The 17,875-nt window shown below is 41.6% G+C and overlaps 1 protein-coding gene across 1 annotated transcript in view; it reads right to left on the bottom strand.

Annotated features, from left to right (window-relative positions):
• The window catches only part of LOC136884962 (HEAT repeat-containing protein 5B), a 390,022-nt gene extending 382,383 nt beyond the window's left edge, over positions 1-7,639 (bottom strand). Inside the window, exon 1 of the mRNA XM_067157308.2 lies at positions 7,537-7,639. Within this exon, the coding sequence (XP_067013409.1) occupies positions 7,537-7,589 (53 nt within the window). The 5' untranslated portion in view covers positions 7,590-7,639. The remainder of the gene's footprint in view (positions 1-7,536) is intronic.
• Positions 7,640-17,875: the final 10,236 nt, after the last annotated feature.

Here is a 17,875-nt window from a genome sequence, read left to right as displayed (position 1 = left end):
TGGATTGTAAACCAACGGTGATCTGACAAACTATTGGTTCTGATTCGCTCACCCTTTAAAGTAAACTACGGCAAAACATATGCACAATGTCAAATTTATACACCGATGAATTGACTGTTACTCTTGCCATTTCTTGATGGATGCAAGCACTTTTGCATCTGTCTTTTGGCACAGGCCAGAGCGAAATGTAGCTTCCGCCTAAGTCCCAGTTTCATCCATGGCTGTGATAATATGGCACACGGTAACAACTTGAGGAAGAAAATACGAGAAGAACTCGCCAAGTCTAACAGCCAGAAACATCGCTGAGCGAAAGAGGGGTTGAAATAGGCGAACACGAGTTTCGGCTTATACGTAGACACTCGACTGTTCCCTAGAAAATAACGGTCGGAGTTTCCGACGTGCTTCACGTGCCTTTTAGGGCGTAACATGTTCAACTGACGCGGTGGCTTCATACTTTTGCGCCCCGTGTTCAAATCCCGATGAATTTCTTTTCTTTTTGTTTCTTTTATCTACTTATGACCACTGACGATTACTGCACGAATGTAGCTTATCAAGTCAGTAGGCGCTATATTGATTGTAAAATTACAACTGGGTTTCACAGTAATTTTCTGTATTTATTATATACTAGCTGATGTACCCGTCCTTCGTTTTACGCCATTCTCAGAAAGACTGTCTTTATTGTTTTCCCAACTGAAGTCAACACAGGTCATTACAATGACATCAGTACGAATGTCGCGATTAAAAGCGATGCTGTCATATGAAATACTCGATCAATGAAAAACCGCACACTTTCTCATTTTTAACGAAAAGTACTACGCTGCCGATCTAACAGTTCAAAGTTCCAGAGCTAGAATGACCAGGCCGCAGATAGCCGCGAACACTCCTCTGTCATTATTCCGTTAAGTGTGCACACTGCTCATTCCAATCAGTGTCTCCGAGTAGGGATCGAATAGCTGGAATACTATGATGAACCAGTGCGTTATCTACCAGTATTATCAGATTTATGAACCAGAGGAATGGCATGCTAAAGAAGAGAGAGATCTAACTCCCCAGCTACTTCCCGCCAATATTCAGGCAGGCTGTTATACTCGGTACGCAGCAGTAATCCCATTAATCGGAGATGAATGGCAGCAGAAGACACAAAGCACATCACAACAAACAACGGTCAATGTAATGTTATTGTTGATCAATTTCATGAGCTTTCAATATTGCAGGCCTTCACAATTAGTTTCCTTCATACTCTGTGATATTAGAGCATCTAATGTAAAGGGAGTACTCCTTTCTTTCATGACTTCCTCTTGTGTTGTTATTCAAGTGATCGTTCCTTCTAATTTTTTTCTTCTCATTCGTATTATCATCTTCACAATTTAATCACCCCTCACTATTAATCGTATTATAGTCGGTACGGTAAAACAGAATAAGACATGAATGATGGGAAATTATATTCTCTGTAACTTTTGTCATGTAGTACTTTCCGATATGACCAATAACATAGGTAATTAAAAACTAAATTTTAAGCGCCTTCCTCTAAACTACCATTTCAACCAGGGTGAATAAAATTATTTATAGCGTAGAATGTAGTTGCTTATTCCCCGACTTTACGTACCAATTTTCATTAAATTCTGTTCACCCATTTTCTCGTGGTTCGGCGTGTATATGACTTAGCAACAAAAATCCAAATTCATGAACATCTCTATTATTGTTAAAAATTAAATAATTGAAAAAGAGGTTCAACCTATTCAATACATAAAAGAAAGGAATGTAGTGATTACATTCTTATTTAATAGTGATTAGAAATGGGACCGGTTTCGACCCTAGTCCAGGTCATCGTCAGCCGTTCAAAACATAAAAAACAAGAAAAACAATGCATATGAAAAAGAATAAGTGAACTCTGGATCGGTATAAGATGAAATATAAATTGATGATGGGGGTAGAAATTGTGAGTCACATTGAGAGACTTTACTTATCACTGCGTGTGTCGTACTACCTTTCATAATATTACGTACTGTTTTATTTTAAGTGACTCACAACAAAACCATTCATATAGTAATCGTCAATAGACAAAAGTAAATAAATGAAACAAAAAAGCCAATTCATCGGGATTTGAACACGGGGCGCAATAGTGCGAGATCTCGCCGAAATCCACAGCGCCACCGCGTCGGGTGAACTTGCTACGCGCCAATAGGGACGTAAAGTGTTGTAAACAAGGTTGGGTTTACAAAAACACAACTTCTTTATTTGCTTCATATGTAAAATTACAATATTTACACTAACAAAACTGAAAGTTATCTCGATGCAAAATGAACTATGAATTTGGAGAAAGAGTCTGTCTTTTGTACACTATATACACGTTGGAGTATTCACATTCACTACTATCTCGGAAAGATAGTCCTTGTGACATGAAAAGTTCTTGATAGTCGAAAACTATCAGAAGCACTGACGTAAATATCTCAGAGAATCCTTCCTTGTTGAAGTGTCTGAGTTCATTAACGTAAGTTCAATGACTGAAGAGTTCCTACTTAGCGAAACTAAGTTGATAATGGGAGCTTGCATTAGCTAGGGAATGATAGTGGCATATAATGGTAAGACTGGACATGGACAGTGGGACAAGCAAGAGGAGCGGTGACCCGAGGTGAGACCTCTTACTGCCAGAAATTCAGTCCACCTGGCCGAAGCACATTTTCAAGAGGAGTAGCCTCCGTGCTCGACGTAGGGTGTATTCTGGAGCTGGACACCGGGGTCAGTGGGCCTGGACAGGCTAGGAGCTCCTATTTATAGCACACACAACGTTCCAGGCACGCGCACTGAGGGCTGCGCGTCGAGGCTCGAAGAATAACACACTGGCACGCGTGTAGCTGGCTGGCGGATCGAGAAGGGCGCGACGGACATACAACATAAAGCACGTCGGAAACTTCGATCATCATTTCCTCGGAAACGCCTGAGTGTCTACGGGTAAGCCGAAACACGTGTTCGCTTATTTCGACCCCTCTTTCCTGAGATAAGTTTCTGGCAAATCGGGTTGTTGTTACACTTGGCGGGTTCCCCTCGTTAGTACAGACAGATGACAAACACCCGTTGCCTGGTTACTACGCAGTGGCGGCGATAAGGACACCACAGACCCCGCGGGGCGGGGGGCATGGCTCGTGAGGGACCCATGACTCTTTCTTAATATCAGTAGCTGAAGAGTGATTTTACACACTGATAAAGCTACAGCACACAACACAGTATTATTTGTACTACAGAGAGTTATTCCAAACTGAGACCAACACATTGCAGAGCTCCTCTCGTCGATAGGAATACGGTAGTTATTTCTGAAAGAATGTGAGTTTCCCAACCTGTTTCAATAATAACCATCCCTTGCTACCACTCACAACAATCAACAAGGCTTTTGAAGTAATTAGCCAGTTCTGAGAACCCAATAGTCAGCGAAAATGCGGTAACAAAGACATCCTCCTTATCTAAACTTTAAATACTGAGGTATCGAGCCTGTTTCTAACTCTCGGCAGCCAGTGTAGGTAAGTAGGCTTACGATTGACGGTTGAGTTGTAAATAGTAGTAAATTATTTGGTCGCAGGAACGAGATTACTTCTTAACATTGTGACGGTCAGCGTGTTTTGGTTTCTATAATTGGAATATGCATTTCTTGTGTATGTGTGTGTGTGTGTGTGTGTGTGTGTGTGTGTGTGTGTGTGTGTGTGTGTGTGTGTTCGTACCATATAAGTGTATTATTTTCATTCCTTTGCATTTTAAAACTAAATGCATCTGAGTGTTATGAAAGGTGCTGCTCACAGGATCAGTCGTGCTGCAATAGTACTTTCTGACCCAGTGAGGAAAGCAATGGCAAACTACCTCACTCCTCATCTTGCCTAGTACGCCTCATTTTGGTGCTGCCATTGGTTTTGGGGGTTTCCTTGTAACCGCATAACCTTTGATGGTGCTATTTGAGGATCCAACCAGCCTCTGGGCTGATGACCTAACAGACAGACAGGTATAAATTATCATCATCATCATTGCCGTTGCTCTTCATTGTAATAATATACAACTGTGTACTACGAAATAAACTTTTAACTTTCCTTATGAGGAAACGAAGGACCCATTTTGAATTAATGCGGGCGGGGGGAGGGGGAGATACTTAGCGCCGCTACTGTTACCACGGTGCTGGTTTTCTGTCCACGCTAACTTGATGACGGTAATTCCCGACAGGCCCCCAGCCCAAAAAAAAAACGTATCCATGTTAAAATTGTGAGGGGTGAGGGGGGAGAGAGTAGAGAAATCTTACTCTGACGTGCTCCACGTAATGGAAGGAGACATACATAACCACACATGTACTGTATGTGATAGCAGCAAGAGAGACAGTTGCGTGGCGCCTCGTCCTGTCGTTTTCCGTCATTACCAGATTGTGGGGGAACAAAAGAGAGCACTACCATCACTCCCATTCTAAAGTGCTGTCGCACACTCTTTTGTTTTTGGTCCCATTCCTTTTCTCTTTCACCATGTATGTAAACGCAGGACGCGAAAGCACTGGCTTCGTTTACTCTCTTCTCATCTCCCTTTTGTCCTTTTTTTTTTTTTTGAAAAAAAAACGGGAGAACGCACTCGACTTACAAATAGGATCGTTGTTGAAATACTCGTCCTGACGTAAGAGAATGGAGAATACGTTACCCGTTCACGAAAATCAAACTACAGTGCTGTCTATACAAATAAAATAATTGTGTCTGTACACTTCAAATTTTCTCCTCATAGGCATAGAGAGTGACAGATAGATGATTTATTTTAACTGGCAAAGTTAGGAACACACGTCCTTGTCTTACACTTAACCAGTGAATACAAAAGTAACGTGAAACATATATATATATATATATATATATTTTTTTTTTGCTAGTGGCTTTAAGTCGCACCGACACAGATAGGTCTTATGGCGACGATGGGATAGGAAAGGCCTAGAATTTGGAAGGAAGCGGCCGTGACCTTAATTAAGGTACAGCCCCAGCATTTGCCTGGTGTGAAAATGGGAAAAAACGGAAAACAATTTTCAGGTCTGCCGACAGTGGGAATCGAACCCATTATCTCCCGGATGCAAGCTCACAACCGCGCGCTCCTAACCGCACGTCCAACTCGCGCGGTAAAAAATAAGAAAATAAAAAATTGGCGGTAGGCTGTCACTATTGCAACGGCCGCAGAGTTTTGAGGGATTCGTAGACTTACTTATTAGAAATAAAGGACTTAATGCAAATTGTTTTTGCTGTTTCAATTTCTCATGCTAACCCCTAGTACACTTTTTCATTTTTTTTTCTTCATCATTCACTTTTCTCATTTCAACTCTTCCTTTTGCACGTTTTTGCCAAATCTTATTCAAATCTTTGTTTCCCATTATTAAATTTGTTATTTTATACAACAGGCCATGATGTATTCACAAAGACAGCTAACCTCTAACTGAGCGCTCGACTCAACGCAGCGCCATCTTATAACGGAGTATGTGTGTGACGTCACATATTTAGCACAAAAATGTTGCCTTTCTTTGAAGCGCTATTTCATGAAAACTATGTTTCAGATTTTCGTGAGGGTTTTTTTCTCAACAAGTAAATAAAACACACTCGGTGATACGTGCGTTCTGCTCGAACACTAAAAGAGACTTATTTTTTTATTTCCATGTACTCGTTGTTGAGGAATGTAAGTCTACGTTAAAAATAAATAAATAAATAAATAAATAAATAAATAAATAAATAAATAAATAAATAAATAAATAAATAAATAAATAAATAAATAAATAAACACTAAGCCGTGGTATATGCAGCTCCAAGTTGACACTTGTAGGTGACCTGCGCGTCTGTAAGAATGGGGTCCTACCTATGATGAGCTATAGTGCTGAAGATGCAGACTCATAACACCCAGCCCTCGAGCCATCGGAATTAACCAATGAAGGGTAAAATCCCCAACCCAGCCGGGAATTGAATCCAGGACTCCTAGGACCAGAGGGAAGCACGCTAGCCATTTAGCCATGGAGCCGGACATGCCGGACATTTTTACACCAGGTAAATGTTGAGGCTATACCCTAATAAAGGACGCGGTCGCTACCTTTCGAATCTTAGTCATTCCCTAACCTATCGTCGTCATAAGACTTACTAGTGTCGGTGCAACGTACAGCAAGTTGTAAAATAATAATAATAATAATAATAATAATAATAATAATAATAATAATAATAATAATAATAATAATAATAATAATTGACGAACGAATGTTAAATACAGAACAATGGTCATTCGAACTACCGGTGGGAACAGGACCCACAACCATCCAATTTCGCACCAGATGCCCTACCGAGGCCTTGGTCAAGTTTGTATTTACACCGTCGTGAACGTTATATATTCACTTCGAAGTGGCCCGCAGCGGACGACAGGCGCGCACTCTACAGCTGTGTTAGCTGCAATGCCAGCTGAAATTCAGATCCGTTCCAACAGAACAGAGAATCGGAAGACAGAGAGGGTTCAAACCTCACGACAGGCAGCCCAGAAGATGGTTTACCATTTTCACATCAGGTAAATGCAGGGGCTGTATCTTAATAAAAGCCACTGTCACCTTCTTACGACATTATCACCGGAAACTAACCTGAGAGTGATGTGAAAACTACTAGCAAAATATATCCAGCATCCCTTCCAGCATCCCTTCCCTCTTTAACCTCAGAAGAGAAAGAAACGATGAAGAAAGAGGATAATGAAAAAAAGGGTCAGGAAGCACGTGAAAATGAAAGACTCCTTAGCCCTAGCAAACCTAGTACCGACGTCGGGTCAAGGAGGACAAGAGGTGACCCGGGGTGGTAAGACAGAAATGATGAGAGCGAAGTGTCTAGTACAAGAAAATCGTCGCAACAGCAACATTATTATTATTATTATTATTATTATTATTATTATTATTATTATTATTATTATTATTATTATTATTATTATTACATAAGCAGGAAGGCAAACCTATAACCGTGTGATGTAATATTTAGCTTACTTTCAAGGCGCAGTATTTCGAATGCAAGTGATGTTTACGAAATGGAAATTTACGTTCTAGTGTTTCAGATTCGACATAACATTGTAAGCCCTGTGACTTCACGTTATGAATCACGTAAATTCCACACTTGCACTGATATTTTTCTGTGACTGCTGGTACAAACAGTTGACAACAATGGCAGGAATCCACCCGAAATGAGGAAATTTAGGAATGATCTCGATGAATGCGGCTGTGCGAATGAATCGGCTTGGGTGGTGGGATCATATGAGGTGAATGGAGGAGGACAGGTTACCTAGAAGAACAATGAGCCCGGCATGGAAGATAAGAGAAACAGAGGGACACCAAAGTGACGATGATTAGACTTTTTTTTTTTTTTTTTTTTGAAAGGTAAGAGATGTTGAACTAAATGAGGCCACGGAGCAAGTTGCAAATAAAGGGTTGTACAGACGCTCAAGTAAACTCACAGAGGTTTGCAGACTAAAATGCAGATGCATTTCATTATTCTACTGAAAGCTGTCAACAATGTCAACAGATGTTACCTGGGTCTGGGAACCAGCCCATGATGACGCTGACGGCGACGCCTGGCATACATGAGCAGACGACGTAGAAGCTCCTTGAGGAAGGCTCTGAGGCCTTCCAGGGCAGCACCTTCCAGCCCCGCCACTGCGCCCTTCCAAGGTAGACCACACACCACACACTACAATACTCCCGGTCACGGTACGTAACAGCGTTACACGAACACACCAACCCGAGAGGGCTCCTGCAATATACTGCGTTGCTGATGCGGCTGCTATCCCTCTTCATCCCTCTGTACCAAACCCAACAACTGCGCACACTCCCAAAACTCTCGCGCACAGCGTCCTACCATCATCACAATAACAATAAAAACACACGATGTTTACCAAACAGACCGCATGATTCCACGTTCATACACTGCTTCCAGAAAATTACCTTCAGCACCCTCACTGCTGACTAACTACAGTAACAAGAAAAAGTTACTAACTATGACAAAAGCTAACACCCGTGCTCAATGCCCCTTTAAGAATAAGCAGATTTCATAAATTACGCCACATGTGAATTTTATGAAAGGAAAATGTATTAGCAATGTTGTTTCGAAGCCGAATCCTTCAGTTTTGAACAATAATAATAATAATAATAATAATAATAATAATAATAATAATAATAATAAAATGGCGTATGGCTTATAGCGCCGGGAGTGTCCGAGGACGTCCCAGGTGCAGGTCTTTTGATTTGACGCCCGTAGACAACCTGTGCGTGGTGATGAGGAATGAAGACGACACACATACCCAGTGTAATAATAATAATAATAATAATAATAATAATAATAAACATAATAATAATAATAATAATAATAACACGTTGGTAGGCAGTAGAAAGAAGTCTTATGGCGACGATGGGAAAGGAAAATGTTAGAAGTGGGAAGGAAATGGCCGTGGCCTTAATTAAGGCCTGGTGTGAAAATGGGAAAACCACGGAAAACCATCTTCAGCGTTGCCGACAGAGGGGTTCGAACCCACTCTCTCCCGAATAGTGGATACTGGCTGCACTTAAGCGACTTTAGCTATCGAGCTCGGTATGAGGTTTTTGGTCCAGAAAAAAAAAAAAAAACCTGAAGATGGACACAGACTGAAATTCCGTAAAGCAACAGAGAAACTGTTCAACTTGCAGCAGATATTAGAAAACGAAGACTAAAATTTTATGGACACGTTCAAAGACTCCCAACAACAAGGCTTCCAAGACTCCCAACAACAAGGCTTCCACATAAGATCATGGCATACAGCAGAAAATTCTAGAGACTACCACGGATCCAAGAAGTCAAAAAGGACCTGGAGAAAGCCCAGAGAGATGTATCGGAAATATCAGACAGAAATCTGTTCCGCAAAAAAAAAAAAAAAAAAAAAAGCAGATGGGAAGTACAGCCAGAGAATGAAGTTCCAAAGAGACCAGGAACCAAGTGCACTGAAGAAAGGAAGAGAGCTCACGGAGAAAAATTAAAGCCATATGAAGACTAGAAAGGCGAATCAATAAAGCACTGTGTGATCCAATAGGGTCCATACGCAAATAAATAAATAATAATAATAATAATAATAATAATAATAATAATAATAATAATCCAGGGTGAGAACCATCACTGCATGGACGGTAGAACGGAAGAAAAATCACAGCGATAGGACGAAGGAATTCTGGAAAGAGAAGAAAGCAAATTCATCTGCTAAACAAGTTCAATCGCGCTCCTTAAATGGGCACAACGTTGTGAAAATAAACGCCTGATTTTGAACAGGAAAGTAGACATTGAAAACAATGAGAAAAAGGAACACAAAATCATACGAAAAATTCTAGGCTTAGATGGACGATACCGACTAAAGACAAACAGGAAATCAAACAATACACACACATTCACAGTGACATTAGAAAACTCAGGTTACGATTCCGTGGACAGATTAAAAGAACCCAGACGGACTTACAAAACAAATAGTCAAATTCTACGAAAACTAGAGTAAAGCCAAAACAGACACAAGGGAATGGAATGGCGGAATCAAACCCGATCTGATACAGGCATGAATTACACCAGCAGATGTCCTAAGCCGGGTGAACTGTAGATCCAAAATTCACAAATGGCAAGCTGACCAACAGGAAAAACCAGAGAAGAAGACTGGAAAAACCTGGTCTGAAGACAGAAAGTACGCACAGAGTAAAAGAAAGAAAGAAATATGGGCACAAAGGACAGCAAAAGCACGCCTCTAAGTACTCTGCGTAGTCCTAGTAGGCTTATTCGATGATAATAATAATAATAATAATAATAATAATAATAATAATAATAATAATAATCACCATCATCATCATCATCATCTCAGAAACATTCAAAATCAAAACAAGAGTAAGAAGAGACAGAATCTCTCCATTTCGCTTCTTGTCCTCGACAAAGTAATACAAGAATGGTGCAAACGAATATTCATCCTCAAAATGAATCAACCAGCCAACCACATTGGGAAGAGGAAAATTAGATATAAATTGCCCAACAGTTGCAGACGACCTAGCAATCATCACTCGCGATATCCCAAAAGCCCCAAAACGTATCAAAGTCCTAAAAGAAACAGGGGAAAAGTGGTGGTAGTGGTGATTATTGTTATAAAGACATATGATTAATTGCTACAGCTAATTCTAATGTTATTAAAAGTATTTGAGCAAGTACAACTGGACAGCCATCCTCTATTTGTATAATCAAAGAGGAGAAAGGGAAGAGGTTCGATTCTTCGAAAAACGAAGGTATCGGCAAAATAAAGAGAAGGGCCAAGAAGGGCATGAAGATGAAGGACCCCCTAGGCCTAGGAAATCTAATACTGTACCGTCGACGTGGGTAAAAAATAAGGAAGGTCAGATAGGAAAGATGAAAGTCAGGGGTCTTACAAAATTTGAAGACATGCTAGACTCAGCGCGGGAAACCGTGGCCGCCAATCTACGCTCCCCTGGGCTTCACTTTTAGTTGCCTCTTACGACAGGCAGGGGATACCGTGGATGTATTCTACCATCCCTACCCAAAGGGAAAACATACGGCAGCGGTCGGATAAACAGCGGAGATACTCAGTCTAGTTATCATTCGAAAGAAAAAACAGAAAACATTACCAGCAGCGAATTATGTGAAACAAAATACAGAAAATCAAACGTGCCCCATAATTTAAAAATTGTAGGGGAACAATTCCGGAAAACGGAATTGAAACAAAAGCCAACGAGAATAGACAGCAAAATATGAATTTTGAACCATACAAAACTAAGATATTACAAGATGGTCATTAAACCAAAATGTCTCTATGAATCGGAAATATTTGAACGGGGAAGCTGACATCGAAAACATTCAAATGCCACCCGACTGAGTCGGGATCGAGCCCGCCACCTTAGGCAAAGGGAGCCAGCATGAAATGTAATCAATGAAAACTGTATATGAAAATAAGGTCATGTACTGTAGATGCGCGAGGCGATTTTTGGTCAAATTCCCTGGCGAGCCAGTTTTACAAAGGGATATAGAACGAAGACATCTCTGATTTCGCTAAAACTAAATAACATAATTCCTAGACGAAAACCTCGTGTTCTAACAGACGAAAAAGTAAAAAATCAAATTTGAGAAATCATCTTGCATCAGAAACAGGTGTGTGAAAATTCTTAGCCTATAAGACAACTAACATTAGAGAGAGAGAGAGAGAGAGAGAGAGAGAGAGGTGCAAGGATTACATGAATAGTGGATTGACAACTACAAAGGTCGTGTAGAATATATTCTCTATAAATGATTATTGATTAGTATATGATATTATACCTATTACTCAGTAAAAATCGCATCAATCAATAATTTTGAAATCCATGAGGAACTATCCATAATCCAACAGTTACAACCGCGAAACAATTAAGTTGACGAAACTTTGTAATGGGATATTTTGGTAGCCTATCTGTAATTATCAAGATTTCTCAGACGAAACACAGTTTAATTTATATCGTTAATTCACAGAATAATTAGCACAGGAGTACAGAAAATCCTCGATTAATTCACTAAGTTTCACTGTATGATGTCAAAAGTGGAGTACGGTGTGTATGTTGCAACAAGAATAAGCCCGCATCTAGCGTAACCTCGGCTCAGATATAGACGAAGGCTAAAATTATCTCCCCGTGTGGATAAGTGGTCAAATTTCCATCTCCGGATCTGGCAAAGGTAGCCGGAGTACTGAACGGGGAAAAAGTCCGTTCGACACTCCCTTTCATACGATGTCGTTAGGTAAAACATTTATTTCAAACAATGTGCTTACTTGACAAAATTAATTCATTATTTTTAATTAATTAGTAGTTTGCAATTCTGACTGGCTTCTTAGTTGAAGTCAGCATTATGACCTTCGATTCAAAGGATCCTGGGTTCGATTCTCGTTCGGGCCGAGGATTTTATTCGCGTCGGATTAATTTTTGTAGCTCTGGACTGAGCGACCGTGTCCGTATTATCACACATCCTGATTTATATACAACACACCACACTACCAACCACCCGTTGGTTTCATACACTAGTGAATACTTCTCTCCCCAGAGGGCAGGTGACAAACACACTGCCGGGCTGAGTGGCTCAGACGGTTGAGGCGCTGGCCTTCTGACCCGAACTTAGCAGGTTCAATCTTGATTCCGTCCGGTGGTATCGGAAGGTGCTTAAATATGTCAACCTCGTGTCGGTAGATTTACTAACACGTAAAAGAACTCCTGCGGGACAAAATGCCGGCACACCGGCGTCTCCGTAAACCGTCAAAAGTAGTCAACGGGATTATTATTATTATTATTATTATTATTATTATTATTATTATTATTATTATTATTAAATCTTTCTTTCCTTCTTCTCAGTTTCTTCAATACCTTTCCTGGTTGTTAATCTCCCAGGCATTCTGAAGCCTGATAGTGGCGTAGTTTTGTCCTAATAGGGACCGCTTTCTTGTTGTATGTGTTTTTTGTAAGGTGGAATGCAAGCTCTAATTTTCTGGCTCTATCGCTGTTCGTTTCTTTATCAAGCCCATTAGGATGTATCATCTCACCAAGGTATTTGAATTTAACAACTTTATTTATCTTATCATTGTTTGTTGTTATTATGTATCTTGGGGCTTCTTTAATGTTGGTCATGAAATGTGTCTTTTCAAATGATATCTGCAGGCCGGTTTTCACTGCTATCTCTTTTAAAGTGTTAATTTGTATTATCGCTGATTCAATATTTTCTGATAAAAGTACAAGACCGTCAGCAAATGCTAAGCAGTTGATAGTGATTTCTCCTTGTATCCTATCCTTATTTGGTCCTTAATGCCTTTTTCTGCGAGTTCTTTTTCCCATTCCTTGATGACCTTATCCAGGACACAATTATTATTATTATTATTATTATTATTATTATTATTATTATTATTATTATTATTATTATACGATTTGCTTTACGTCGCACCGATAATGGGATAGGAAAAATGTTAGGAGTGGGAAGGAGGGAGCCTTTAATTAAGGTACAGTCTCAGCATTTCCTTGGTGTGAAATGGGAAACCACAGAAAACCATCTTCAGGGCTGCCGACTGTAAGGTTCGAACCCACTATCTCCCAGATGCAAGTTCTCAGTTGCGCACCCCTAACCGCATGGCCAATTCGCCTGGTATTATTAATACGATCAGTATTAGCAGTAATATTATTGCTTCGATTAGGCCACCTTAAGACCAAATGAAACATATTTTTCCTACTATCTGCCTTCCCAAAACTTCTTCATCCTTCCTCGGTGGTGGTGTTTTCTTTCTTCCGTCCATTTACCGCCCGATTTCTCCTTGGCTTTCTGTGGAAAATTACCATCAAATATTCCTTTCCTAAATTCTTTTCTATTTGCAATTGGTACTTTTTTAATGTTGAGTAGTTCCAAATCTTCGGCTTCTTCGAAAAAATGCTGGATTTTTTATTTGCATAGTGTCCAAAAATTTGTTTTGTTTATTTGCCTTCGTCCATACTGTACAGGTGACCAAAGAATTTTAATCTTCTTTTTCTAAAAATGTGGCATATTTTTTTTTCTGATGATTTGTATAAATCTTGTTCTAGTCTCAATTTTGTATATGCCAATTCTCCCGGATGATTAATAAAATATATTCACTGATATTATTTTTAAGGCTATCATATCAATCCTATGGGTGCTGCCAATCTCCGACAACCCACTGACCTCGTCATGCACTGTGTAGCCAGCGTCTCTTAATGACTGAGCGGTGAAGCTTCATATCGCGTGATGTTAAGTCGCCGGGTTTCACTGTAGGGATAACGATTATTGCCCTGGGACCTGCGTAGCAGTAGTAGCAGTGCGTTTTTCTTTTCAGAACAGTATTTTAACGTGTACAGAGAGGACATTTTGGAATCTGAACTCTGGCTACAACATTATCTGCTATTCACTGAACCAAGCCATACTTCCCCTCTCATTATTCATGTTTGGAGCATACACGCCTCTCTTTGAGTCCCAATCTCTTTGTTCTCATTTGACAAGGGTGAACAGAAACTGGAACCATTTCCTTGCCAGATTTCGAGATTCATACGTTCTGATGTGCCCCTCAGCGATCTGTTCTTATTCTCTGGTTTGATTTGTGACGCTGAGCTTCAGCCATTAATGCGGACCAACGTTGCCTTCCCACTCTGCAATATCATGATAGAATTCTCGACTCCCCATTACAGTCAGAAGATAAACCCGAAATGTCAGCATAATCCAGATAAAGATAGAGTACTCAAATGCGATCAATAAGAATAGAGTCGAACTTCTATATCTCGAAGCAGTAGCGGCGATTGGAGGGATGAGGGGCGGCGTGCGGCCCCCCAACTTTGCGGGGGAAAAAATTGAATTTCATTTTAGCCACCTGACTTTTTAAAATTCTCCAGACTGAAAAACCTAAGAGGTATTTAAAAAATTGCACGAAACTAGAAATTATAAAAAAGCAATTTGTACAATCCCTATAGCTTTTGCAGTTAATTCCTGCCTTTAATTTCTTTAATTAAGAAAAATACTGGGCGGAAATACACTGACTGACAGAGCAAATGCAACACCAAGAAGGAGTGGTCAGAACTTTATGCCAATTGCAGGGTAGACTGACGTCACTGAGGTATGCTCATGATGTGAAATGCGCCGCTGTGCTGCGCACGTAGCGAACGATAAATGGGACACGGCGTTGGCGAATGCCCCACTTCGTACCGTGATTTCTCAGCCGACAGTCATTGTAGAACGTGTTGTCGTGTGCCACAGGACACGTGTATAGCTAAGAATGCCAGGCCGCCGTCAACGGAGGCATTTCCAACAGACAGACGACTTTACGAGGGGTATGGTGATCGGGCTGAGAAGGGCAGGTTGGTCGCTTCGTCAAATCGCAGCCGATACCCATAGGGATGTGTCCACGGTGCAGCGCCTGTGGCGAAGATGGTTGGCGCAGGGACATGTGGCACGTTCGAGGGGTCCAGGCGCAGCCCGAGTGACGTCAGCACGCGAGGATCGGCGCATCCGCCGCCAAGCGGTGGCAGCCCCGCACGCCACGTCAACCGCCATTCTTCAGCATGTGCAAGACACCCTGGCTGTTCCAATATCGACCAGAACAATTTCCCGTCCATTGGTTGAAGGAGGCCTGCACTCCCGGCGTCCGCTCAGAAGACTACCATTGACTCCACAGCATAGACGTGCACACCTGGCATGGTGCCGGGCTAGAGCGACTTGGATGAGGGAATGGCGGAACGTCGTGTTCTCCGATGAGTCACGCTTCTGTTCTGTCAGTGATAGTCACCGCAGACGAGTGTGGCGTCGGCGTGGAGAAAGGTCAAATCCGGCAGTAACTGTGGAGCGCCCTACCGCTAGACAACGCGGCATCATGGTTTGGGGCGCTATTGCGTATGATTCCACGTCACCTCTAGTGCGTATTCAAGCCACGTTAAATGCCCACCGCTACGTGCAGCATGTGCTGCGGCCGGTGGCACTCCCGTACCTTCAGGGGCTGCCCAATGCTCTGTTTCAGCAGGATAATGCCCGCCCACACACTGCTCGCATCTCCCAACAGGCTCTACGAGGTGTACAGATGCTTCCGTGGCCAGCGTACTCTCCGGATCTCTCACCAATCGAACACGTGTGGGATCTCATTGGACGCCGTTTGCAAACTCTGCCCCAGCCTCGTACGGACGACCAACTGTGGCAAATGGTTGACAGAGAATGGAGAACCATCCCTCAGGACACCATCCGCACTCTTATTGACTCTGTACCTCGACGTGTTTCTGCGTGCATCGCCGCTCGCGGTGGTCCTACATCCTACTGAGTCGATGCCGTGCGCATTGTGTAACCTGCATATCGGTTTGAAATAAACATCAATTATTCGTCCGTGCCGTCTCTGTTTTTTCCCCAACTTTCATCCCTTTCGAACCACTCCTTCTTGGTGTTGCATTTGCTCTGTCAGTCAGTGTACAAAATGTCGTTCGTTGCGGCTAACTGATGCATACAGCGCAGCAGAGGTACTTTTTTTTTTTTTTTACCAAGGTCATGGGCAAAAGGTATGGTTCACCCTCTTGTCGCTCGCAATCGTCATTCTGGCAGTCTCACTCTATCTAGTGCCTGTTACTTTGTTACTAAACTTCTATTTAATTGTAATACACGTGTAATTATTGTCCCTTTGCTGGCAGTTTTCTTGCATAGTACTATTATTACCGCACTAAAGTTGGTAGACTCAACCTTTGCGTCTCTATCGAAATTCGCTCAGAGAGCATTAAAAATCGTACCATTTTGTAGCTATATATTTTTTTTTCAAATTTGTATGTCACCCCCTCCCTCTGCTATAAGTCCTTACACCCGGGTAGTTTTTGCTGTTCTATAAATGTTTGTGCCCCCCCACACACACACTTCTAACTTCTAACTCCCATCGCTGCTACTGTCTCGAAGAGCTTGTGGAGGTTGAAAACTCTTCGAGTTATCGAATATTCGAGGTATAGAATAGCGTACATTCTACTTCGGCTCCACCAATGTCATTATATTTTCTTTGCATCAACACAATGGTGTTTTAAAACAAGCTTTATTATGCCTATATAAGGAACAACCTCCATTTGGATACTTCAAATTCGTACTGAAGAGAAGTCCGTGATTTACCTTTCCCGTTTCTTTGTAAAACCGTACTCTCTACAAGTTATCTAGCATACTGACAGCACCAAACACGTCCTCACCTACTAATGAATGTTTTTTTAACAAAGCTGGGAAAATCTCGCCATGGTTCGACCAAGCTAACAGGCCGGGAACTGTCACACAACCCCGTACTGTCAACAGCTTGCTGAGGGTTGCGAAGCAGCCTAAGTAGAATTTTAAGCTGCTCAAGTGTCCGACTCGTTGGCGTACTGGCCTTCGGTTCAGGAAGTCCTGGGTTCGATTCCCGGCCGAGTCGAGGATTTTAACCTTCATTGGTTAATTCCAATGGGCAGGGGGCTGGGTGTTTGTGCTGTCCCCAACATCACTGCAATTCACACACCACACATAAAACTATCCTCCACCACATTAACACGCATTTACCTACACATATGCCTTTGCTGACAGCACCTACTGTTTACAGTGCACTATGTCTTCTGGTATAGGCTAGAGCAATTTTGTTACTTTCATTGATCTGTCTCTGTCTTATCCTTGGCTTTGACAATATGAAAGTGACTGAGGTATGAGCGATGCTAGTAATGCCATTCCTTATGCAGCCAATCCCTGCTATGAATGGTGTGAAAATGTTGCTCATAGGGTCGGTTGGTGCATGCATTTCAGTAGGCATGGCAGACTGATACGTAATTACAACTTCTGGCTCGGTGAGGAAAGCAAATGGAAACTACCTCACTCCTCATTTCCCTAGTACGCCTCTTCAGTAATGCTTAGGCCATCTATGACAGCTGATGGCGGAGCTGTTGAGGATCCAACCAGCCTTAGGGCTGAAGACAACATACATATTATCGGCACACTTTATCTGGATGCATTTACACCCTATAGTGCTGAATCGGTCGACCTCGGCAATCTTCAAGACTCGTACTGGCAACCTTTGAAACACAAACTATGAATCGCTTAAGCATCGTTGTGCGACATCTGGCGTACACTTTACGTACTAGTACTGCTGTCGTTTACACAGCAAAGGCAAACTATTGAATTCATGCTAGGAACAAGATTCGCATCGAGAAATGTTATATAATGTTATATAATGTGTATGTGACACAGTTGTTGGGTTAAGATAATAACGGTTTAGAAACTTCATATCGATCGATCATATTCTCGATTCAATTCAGATTTCATTTTCATTCAGTTGGCAGCACTACCGGAACCGGGACAGCTCCCTCCTTATTCCTCACCCC

Source organism: Anabrus simplex, chromosome 13 (assembly GCF_040414725.1).
Source record: "Anabrus simplex isolate iqAnaSimp1 chromosome 13, ASM4041472v1, whole genome shotgun sequence".
Lineage (NCBI taxonomy): Eukaryota > Metazoa > Arthropoda > Insecta > Orthoptera > Tettigoniidae > Anabrus > Anabrus simplex.
Note: the sequence above shows the minus strand (reverse complement) of the source record. Positions and strands in the feature narration are given on the sequence as shown.